General features: G+C 35.1%; 1 protein-coding gene across 2 annotated transcripts in view; it reads left to right on the forward strand.

Moving 5' to 3' along the window:
* NPAT (nuclear protein, coactivator of histone transcription) overlaps positions 1-7,570 on the forward strand; it is a 52,134-nt gene extending 44,564 nt beyond the window's left edge. For both annotated transcript variants that reach the window (XM_014860767.3, XM_070490341.1), the window contains exons 14-18: positions 522-637; positions 713-821; positions 3,440-3,500; positions 3,597-4,752; positions 5,942-7,570. In XM_014860767.3, coding sequence (XP_014716253.1) covers positions 522-637; positions 713-821; positions 3,440-3,500; positions 3,597-4,752; positions 5,942-6,019 — 1,520 coding nt within the window. In that variant the 3' untranslated portion in view covers positions 6,020-7,570. The remainder of the gene's footprint in view (positions 1-521; positions 638-712; positions 822-3,439; positions 3,501-3,596; positions 4,753-5,941) is intronic.
* Positions 7,571-10,751: the final 3,181 nt, after the last annotated feature.

The following is a 10,751-nucleotide window of genomic DNA, read 5'->3' on the forward strand; positions in this document are numbered from 1 at the left end:
ATTAGGAAAAGATTCATTTCCAGGGCAAGGCTAAATTATGATACCCAGAGACTATATTGTTGACTTCCAAGGACCATAAGAGCATTATAATTTTCCCTCATAGTTTTGACTGACTGCTCACTTTTCTGGACCCTTTTTGACCAATACCATTAAGCTAACAGGTTGCGGTTGTGAGCAAACCTTGGGCTGTTAACATTCATTTGGGACCCGTAAGATTCAGACTTGAAACTTTCACCGCCAGTTTTCTGATCAGTTTCACTATTCTTTCTAGAAGAATCAAGATATAACTACAGTATGGTCTCCTGGCTATAGAGTCTTACGTTCATTCATGACATTTACCTTGACTAAATGTGATAAGACTACTAACCTTGCTGTTATTTCTAAATTAATTTTTTTAAAGGAGAGTTACTTAAAAGGAAAAGGGATTATAATTTTATAGAATTTATTTCAAATTAATAATTACTTTGGTGTCTTGTGTTTATGAGAGAAAATCTTATTTTATTGTGAATTGGTTTTTTTAGGATCTGCCATCATAATAGCTTCTCCAGTCCAACCTGTACTGCAAGGAATGGTGGGAATGATCCCTGTATCTGTGGTTGGACAAAATGGAAATACCTTTTCTGCTCCTCCTCGGCAGGTAAGATTTGTGAACTCAAAATGGCGCAGTGACGCTTTTCAAACATAGTGTAATTAATAGCTGCTTCTCTTCTAGGTCCTTCATATGCCTTTGGCAGCACCTGTATGCAATAGAAGTATCCCTCAATTCCCCATCCCTCCAAAATCTCAGAAGACTCAGGGCCTAAGAAACAAGCCTGGTACAGGTACATTTTAAAGTTTGCAAATGTCACCTTTATGTCTGTGTATTCATTTGTTTGCAGCAACACCAGTGTTTTCTTTTTGAATACCTATACCATTCCTAACAGGTGATTGTCTAACCTTTGCTGAAAGTTTTTTGCAGTATTTAAAACAAAAAGACAAATGGAACAAAATAGAGTTTAGGAAGTGACCATGTATTTATAGGAACTTGTATGTGGTAGCGGTAGCATCAGAAGTCAGAGGGGATAGGATGGATTATTTAATAAGTGAAATTTATTGGCTATTATATATATTATATAGGAGAAAGTTAGATCCCTTCCTCATACCGTATACAAAGGTGAACTACAGGAGGATTAGAGACCTGAAGGTGAAAAGCAAAACAATTAAACAATAAAAGAAAATGTAAGATAATATCTTAGTGACAGTGGGATAAAAGAATTACTTTTAAAAAATGAAAAATGCATAATTTATAAAGGGAAAAATTTAATAGTGCTGACTACTCAAAATTAAAGATTTCTGTTCAACAAAAAACATGTACAAAGTAACACCAGATTTTCATTCAGGGCCTTAATGAATGTTACACCTAGTTCTCAGACTTCTCTACCTCTAACTTTTCCATCTTCCTGAGTAACAGAATGCCCATGTTGTTAACCTACCTAACACCCTAACCCTTAGAATTCTTTGACCACTTCCACTTCTAAGTCTTTAATCTTCACTTTCAGCCAACTTCTGTATAGCTTCAACTTTAATTGTTCACCTCTTCTTATTAGACCTATAAAATTTTTAAAGGCCAATAACCTCTATCATAATACTCTCATTTCCATATATCCATTGAATCTCTCTTCAACCAATAAGAACTCCTATTAATTGAGTCCTCATCTTTTCATCTGAACTTTAAGTTTCTTTCTGGATTCACTTCCTTCCCTATCCAAGCTAGACCCCACAATCTACCACATCAGCCACTTGTCCAGGTACTCTTAAGCAACTTCATATCTGCATTCTTCTACCATACCCACTTGCTACCTTCCAGCCCTGGATCTGTCCAACCAACCATCTCTGCCTTTATACCTGGGCTTCTTAGCATCGCTTTAGAAGTGGTGCCATTTGATACTACTTAAAAATTTCTCACACTCACTACCATTTAGCAATCATTTTAAATGTCTGCCTATCTTCTTTCTCTCCCATCCCCCCTTCAAACTATTCCAGACTTTCACAGCTCTTCTCAAATCTGTCTAGTCCCTATCCTTCTCACTCTAGGCCAATGATTTTCTCTCCCAGCTTACTAATAGGACACTCCATTTTTTCATATCATTCCCATTTAGTATGTACCTGTTCTACTTCTAAAATCATTCTAACCTTTTTCTTTCTCTCTTAGAGGAATAATCATCTCATTCTTTCTAAGGCTAATGCAGTCTACCTGTGCTCTAGATTCTATCTTCTATAGGTCTTCAACTTTTCTTTATGGCTCCTTCCCTCTCTGTCTGTAAAGTTCCTTAGGTTTGTCTCACCTGCCAACCCTTTATCTCCAACCCCTCTTATCTCCCATTCCTTCTTCATGCACGTTATTATTGTCTTTTCTCATGTTTCCACTAAATCTGTTTAAACTGACATCACCAGTGGCCTCCTAATATTGCCATATACATTGGATGTTTCCCATCTTTACCTTACTTTACTTCCTTCTAACTGTTGATACTATTGGTGGCTTCTAGAACCACCACTAAACTAATACGCACCTCTCTTTCTAACTTTATGTAACTCTGGACCTTCCAACTCTATATATGTAAGTCTCACCTCTTCTTCCTCAAAGACCTGCTCTGCCTTCTTTTTCCCCCTTGGTTAATGTCACCACTGATTCATCCTTTACCCTTCATATCCATGTAAATGCCCAGTACTGTCTCTAAGATCTTCGTCATCTCTTACCTGGAATATTTATAGCCAACTAACTAGAATGCCTGTTTCCAGTTTTCTTTCTTCTCTAGTCTATCATCTACGCTACTGCCAGAGTCAGTTCCTAAAACATAAATCTACCATGCTTCTTTCCTATTTAAAACTCTTAAGGATTCTCTATGAAACCTTTTGCATAATACACAAGGTCCTTCATGATCTCATCTTTGCTGTGATTTCTATCTTCATATCTTGCTGATCTCCCACATAAACTCAGAAGTTCATGGAAATTAAAATATGGCTATTAAAACTCCAGAGCATGCATTATGAGTGACATAGGCTTGCAATTATGACAGTTAAATGGGCAAAATTTTAAAACAGGCATATTATATTGCTTTCTTTAAGTAACTTTCTGGATCAAAGCAGTACTTTTAAGTGCCATACTGAGCATTGTAATTTGTAGATCCAGAGACTGGATTCATAATATTTGACTAAAGTTGAAGCAAGTCATTTGTTTCATATCTGTATTTCCTCTGTAAAATGAATGAGTGACTGTCTTGTGTATATTACAAAGCTGCTTTTTAAACTCAGTATGTGAAAGTATTTTGTTTGTATATTAGCTATAATTTAAAAATTTTTCTCATGATGTGTGACACTGTGGTCTGTTCCATTTTCTTTCAGAGGAATATACTCTTTCTAGGATGTTTTTCTTTTCTAATTAATTCATTTATAATTCTAGGAAAGCAGGTAAATAATTTGGTGGATTCATCAAGTCATTTAGTTGGATGTCATGCACAAAGGTGAGCATAAAAGTAGTTTCTATCATAGATTATTTGAATGCTCAGATTAAAACCAAAGTTTCTTTATATTGCTAAAAAAATTTTTTTTTTTTGTAGAACTGAAGTTTCTGACAAGAATATGGCCACAGATCTTGGAAAAAAATTGGAGGAAATCACAGTTCCCTTCTCAGTAGAGAGTCTAGTTCCAATTAGCAAACCGTTTGAAAGCCACAGGCGTGTGCTCTGTTTTGATAGCACTGCTTCTCCTGTGGCAAATACACAGGGGACAAACCATAAGATGGTGTCTCAAAACAAGGAAAAGAATGATATTTCATTTCTTAATCTTGACTCCCCCATTGTGTCCTCCACCTTAAAACCCCCTTCTAATAATGCTCTCAAAAGAGAAAGAGAGAAACCTGTGCCTAAGATTTTAGCTAAATCAGAAACTGCCATTGGCCGACATACCACCATAAAAGAAACTCAGTCAGAAAAGAAAATTTCACCAACAGAAATTGTACTTGAATCTTTCCATAAAGCAACAGCTAATAAGGAAAATGAATTATGCAGCGATGTGGAAAGGCAGAAAAGTCTAGAAACTTCAAAACTCACTAATGGGCAGCAAAATGGCAGTTTACGGAATGAGAAAACTGTAACTTCGCTCCAAGAACTAACCAAAAAACAAGGCACATCCTCAAACGGTAAAAATGTCATTTCAGTAGGTACAGCTGTGAAGGATCTAAAACAAGAACAAACCAGATCTACCAGTTCTTTGGTTAACCCACTAACCAAACATTCCACAGAAATGTTACAGGATGTTCAGTTGCACAGCCCAGTAAATAGGCTCACTGATAGTACTGATTTACCTGTACCCCGGATATCTGGCTCAGGGGCAGCAGAAAAACACAAAGAGGAGCCTACAGATGGTATCAAAGTCCCCTCTAGTAGACGTTTTGGTGAAGACGGTAGCACACCCAAAGTAATGGTCCCTCCTGTCACTCCAGACTTGCCTGCCTGCAGCCCTGCCAGTGAAACAGGAAGTGAAAACAGTGTAAACATGGCTGCCCATACATTAATGATTCTCTCCAGAGCTGCCATCTCTAGGACTACTACAGCAACTCCTCTAAAAGACAATACACAGCAATTTAGAGCATCTTCAAGGAGCACCACAAAAAAACGGAAAATTGAGGAATTAGATGAGCGTGAGCGAAACTCCCGTACTTCTAATAAAAGTCTTGCAAATTCATCAATACCAATGAAAAAGAAGAAAATTAAGGCAAGTTTGAAAGTCTTAGTCTCAAAACCACACCTTTTCCCTTCCTTCAGTGCTCAGATTAGAGATCTCAGGATTTTTTTGCCAGAGCTACCTAACAACATTCTGGTCAAACAGGTTTGAGTTTTGATTGACAAAATACGTTCTGTAGCAGTATCTCTCTGCCAGTGAGGTACTCAGAAATTGTCTGGGTGAAACACAGCATTTTCAAAAGAATTACTTAGGCATTTATTTATAAACATCTTTCCTGAGAAAAGGTTTTTGTTTCTGTCATGGTAGGACCCAAGTTTGTTTGAGGGGGACGATGACATAAGGCACAGAAGACTGGGAAGCCACTATTGTGTGTGGAATTATCAAGTAAAAAACTACTTTAAAACCCCTGTATCTTTGGGTTTTTTCACATGTCCTGCCATTTCTTCCATAGGCTCTTACAGATGTTCCTATGTTGGAGCAGTGTAAACATAAATTTACCTGTTCTTGCTTTAACCATGATTATCTGTAGAAAGGCAGTGCAGGGATAGCATTGATAAATGAAACCCATTTTTCCTGAATCTGTTTAGCCATTTAGTACGTGGATTGAGTAGAAAGAAAGGGTTTAAAGTGTCATAAAGGGAGTATGGCAACAGGGAAAGAATCTTGGCTTCGCTGCCATGCAAGCCTGGGTTTGAATCCTGCATCTCCTACTCAGTGGTTCAGCTGCATCGTTTGATGTGAGGTTACCACACATCTTACCTAATGGCCGTGAGGACTAAACGTAGTGTTTTTATAGTGCCTGGTCTAGATTAAGTGTTTGGAACTTGAAAAGTACCTGTTACTCTTAAAATCTTAGTAAAGCTATGTAAGGTTTATGGTTTTGGCAATAAAGACCACCGTATAGAAAGCGTATTCTATCTTTTCTCATTCAGCATTCATACACTCTGGATTTGTATCATGTCTTTTGCCCTAAACTAATGTTGAAATACCATTGAAGTAAATTTTATTAACCTTGGATTTATAAAACTTGTCTCTGCTTCTCTCTATAACTAAAATTGTAATGAACTAAAAACTTGTGGCAAAAATTTTAGTAGTATATGGAAGAACCCGATATAAGGTTCTAAGTGACTTAAAGTTTTTTGGCCTTGTTTGAGTTCAATATGTTAACTTAGGTTTGTTTTTTCTTTCTTCTTTTTCTTTCTTTTTTTGTTTTTTACAGAAAAAGAAGCTCCCCAGTTCATTTCCAGCTGGAATGGATGTGGATAAATTTTTGTTATCATTGCATTATGATGAGTAAACATTCTGAACATATAAGAACAGCAGCTGTTTAAAACTCGTATCCCTTAAACTGTGAGTGTAGGGAATGAGATGTTGACAAAATCTGAAAGCATGACCTGCACTTTTACTGTACTGAAATTTCACTTTATATCTAAATCATGCTGTTTCTGAAGCAGCTTCCTAGTTTGTAAATAGATTTACCTGGTATATTTTTATTTTGGAAAAAAAGATTTGCAGAAATGTAAGTAAAGCCAATCTGCAAAACTGTATAGCTTTGACAATTGCATATTGTAAATATTGTGTAAATCTTGTTGAAATAGAGGTTAAATCAACCTAATGTTCTTACACTGTGTTTTTTGACTTCTTATGATCCTTGATGCTGAGGCTTATTCATCTGGAATAGTTTTTTGCTTTTGGGAAGAAAGTGATACTTTTCCTTGTAAACTGCCTCCAGTAACTATCCAACAAGATATTCAAAGACATAGCCACTAAGTGATAACCACCTAAAATGATAGTAAAGTGACAATTTGGATTTTTTCTAGAGTGAATACTTTACCATCCCTTCTTATAATTGCAGTAAAGATTATATTCCTGAAGTTTTACACTTTAACTGCCTCTGGTCATTCTGATCTCTTTGTTTTAGAGAGAATTTTATAAATCATCTGAGTGTTCTGATCTTTTGTTTATAACTTTCAAGATCTTTTACAGAACTTTAGACTATTGAGCCATAAAAAGTTTGGTTATGTAGTAGAGATTTCTTGGTATGTATATACTTTTTCCCTAAATACTGGGGATTTAAAGAATTGCACTAATTCATAGAACCTCTTCCATAGTAGTGACCAGTGCACATTTAATTTAAGTCTTGTATTCTATGTTCAAGCTTGTGTGGAGGATTATCTTCTGGTGTCCTTTTAGAAAGCCATGTCCATCATAAGATGTAAAAAGAGAAATCATAGTTTTATATTTTAATTTAGTTTCTCCTAAAATGGGCTGTGTTAAATAACTATATCTATACTTAGATACAGTGCATTGTCTCTGTGCCCCTTAAAGTGTTATGAAGAGTTACTCTCAAAAAGTCCTTAAGGAGAATGAAAGAGGTGCCTTCTTTGTATTAGACTCACATACATCAGTCAAGTTGAAGAATTGGTTTAAACCTTTAAATGAGAACAGAAATTATAATCAGTACCTGACCAATTGTGCCTAGATATTAAAGTATTTACTTGTACTCTTAAGTGCTTTCTGTTTGGTTAAATATCAGTATGTTAAGGTTTTTTCCTACAGGTGTATATATTGTTAAAGAGTCATCTTCCTCGACCTTTCTTTGTTTTTTTTTTTTACTGGGCCTTTAAAAAACTAAATCCATCCTACTCTTATACAACATTTCTCAGTGTAGAAATCACATCTTAATTGTTGAACGTTACTGCAGAAATTTGTGTTGTAAGAAATTTTTATGATGTGGCAGTGCTCTATTCCTAAGGAACTAATTATCGTACAGTTAATGTTTATTTAACTCAAAAGTTGATACTGTATTACAGTTAGGTTTGAATAAATATTTTCATTAACTTCACAAGTTTGAATTCCTTCATATTGGCAATCATTCTCGTTTAGATGCTTTGATCAAATTCCTTTGCAAATCAATTCTTGCTTTTTTGGAAATTCACATAATGCTGAAAATTACAGATTGTCTTCTCATTCAATTAATATGTATTTATAAGTGCTAAGTACTAAGAATTTATTTACAAGCAAAATAAGTTCACCCTCTCCAGGATTCTTAGTTCACTAGCCAGGAGCCCCTAGATATAGTCCAAGGACAACTCGTTATTAGAGCTTTCATTTGTATTTAGAAGCAAAACCATAATCCACATTTTACTTTAAAAGTCTAAATGTGCTGGCCCTAATTGTAGTACTGTACCTGGTAACGTATTTTTAACAGTCAGATGCCCAGTGACTGCATCTCAGAGTTAAAGTATACCACAGACAACTCGGGGCTGCTTTCATAACCACGTGTAAGGATCTGCTCTTTATCTTGTACATTACTTAGTGGTCAATGTAGTCAGTGTATGCCAAATCCGAGAAGTCTTATAATGAAAATATTTGATTATTTTAGCCATGGATATTGTTAGAACCCTTTACTGTGTTGAAAATGTACGTAACAAGAGCACCCATCAGCACTTAGCCGAAAGCTAGCTAGGTGTCGTGACCATTAGGGAGACCGAGATTTAAGCTTTGATAAGGAGTAATTTCAAAAGCGTGTTAATTTATACTCTGCATTCCTCATTTCCAAGCTACCGTCTTTCAGCCTCAGGCCCAATTTCTTGAAATTATATGTCAAGTTTTGACTTTATTATTATACTTCCTCTTCTAGTAGACTTTTTTTTAATGTAAATACTGGTTAACATTTTAGCATACTTTTCTAGTCTTTTTTCCTAAATTATTTTTTCTACATAGTTGAACTTAAACTGTAAATATAACTTCCTAATGCTTTTTTCACTTTAAATAATATCAAGCGTTTTTCGGTTTTTAGCTATTATATAAAGCAGTGAAAATATTTGTGAATAAATATTGGTCTGTGTTAACAATCATTTCCTTAGGAGACATTCTAGAGAGCAGAATTGCCAAATCAAAAGGTTAGTGTACATTTTTTCTTTTTCTTCTCCCCAAAGCCCCCCAGTACATAGTTGTATATTCTAGTTGTAGGTCCTTCTGGTTGTGCTGTGTGGGATGCCACCTCAGCATGGCTTGATGAACGGTGCCATGTCTGCGCCCAGGATCCAAACTGGCAATACCCTAGGCCGCCAAAGCAGAGTGCGAATTTAACCACTCAGCCACAGGGCCAGCCCCTAGTGTACATTTTTTTAAGGATCGCAATACATTTTGCCAATTCTTCCAGAGAATTACTTCAGTTTACATTCCTTCCAACAAATTGTCATTTCTTCCATAGTATATGCTTATCTTTTACTAGAGATATATTCAACTGTGTCATCAGTGGCTTCCAGGCTTTTATTTCTTGATTTGTTAAAATTTGGAGTTAGCTCTTAATCCATATATAATTTGTTTTGGTACCTGGTGTAAAGTAAGGATCAAGGTACATTTTTTTCCCTAAATATTTAACCACATGCCTCAGTATAATTGGTTAAAGTTAAGGTTTCTCTCCCCCCATGCATTTACTTATAATGTCTTATTCTATACTTATTCACAACCTTTTATTCACAATTCTAAAATCCAAAAAAGTTCTAACAGCTAATTTTTTCCCCTAAGTTTAGTGTCAGAACTCATTTCATGGCAAAACTTGACCTGATTTGACATGAGGCTACAACATGAGTTTTTTATCTCATATTTTGCTGGAAAAGTAGTAATGTGCTTAATCAAGTGTGCTGTTTCAGATTCAACTGGAGTAGATATATATATTGTGTTACTTTTTAAAAATTCTGAATATTCTGAATTTTGAAACCCAGCTATAACCATAAAGCTGTTAAGATCAAAGGTTTTAGACCTGTGTGAAATTTGTACACATATATGTATGTTATATACTATAGTGTGTAGATTATTTTGTGCTGCTGATTAAATCATTATAGTTTTGTGTCCATTATAACTGTTCGTAGTTTTTCAAGTATTCACCCCTTTTATGCTTCTTGATTAAGTTGAGAATCACTTGTATTATTTCAAGTTAAAATTCTATTGGAATATTCATTTGAAGTACATTAATGCTATAAGTTAACTGATACTGAAAGAAGCAAAAGGTAATGGTAATATGGTATGTATCAGTAGTTTTGTAGTTATCCCTATCCTCATAAATTTCTTGCTAAACTGGGTATTTTGTTGTTTATTGCTATTTTTAGGGAACTCTTCATTTCATTGTTTTAACTGGTTATTGCTTTTTTAGTTAATGTAAAATTTTTATGGAAGCATAACAGAAAAGCTGTAAAACTATTAAGTTTTTGCAGTTAAATGACTTGTCTAACAGGACACACATCTACTTCATCACCAAGATCAAGACTGGCACCTTACCAGTAATCTAGAATCCCATCATACTTCTAGTAACTGCTAGCCCCAAGGGTAATTATTATCCTGACTTCTAGCACCATAGTTGCAGCAGCTTTTTTTTTTTTTTAACTTTGTATAAATGGATTTAGGCAGTATATAGTCTTTTGTAACTTCTTCTACTCAACGTTACAAGATCCACTCATGTTGTATATAATTCATTTGCCATCCTCAATGCTATGTGTGTTTTCATTGTGTTTATCCATATTGTATTATGCCATAATTAATCCATTTTATAGTTGATGAACAGTTGGATTATTTCCAATTTAGGGCTGTTATGAATAGAACTACTGTGAATATTCTTCTACATGTTTTTTGGTGAATGTATTACACTTTTCAGTTGGAGATATACTTAGGAGTGGGGTTGTTGGGTCATGGGGTTGCATATATCCAACCTTATTCAGATTTTTGATTTTTCCAGAGTGGTTGTACCAAATCATACTACTGTCAACAATGTAAGGAGAGTCCCAGTTGTTCTACATCATTGTCAATGCTTAGTATTTTCATTTTAGCCATTTTGCTGGTGTATATTGGTATCACGTGGTTTTAATTTGGCTTTTCCTGATAAAATTTAACACCACTTCAAATGCTTAGTGCCATTTGGATTATCTCCTTTTGTGGTGTATCTGTTCGTGTCTTTTGCCCATTTTTGTATTGGATTGTCTGCCTTTTTCATACTGATATGTAGGTGTTCTTTCTGTATTCTAGAT

This window comes from Equus asinus, chromosome 20, assembly GCF_041296235.1.
Source record: "Equus asinus isolate D_3611 breed Donkey chromosome 20, EquAss-T2T_v2, whole genome shotgun sequence".
Classification (NCBI taxonomy): domain Eukaryota; kingdom Metazoa; phylum Chordata; class Mammalia; order Perissodactyla; family Equidae; genus Equus; species Equus asinus.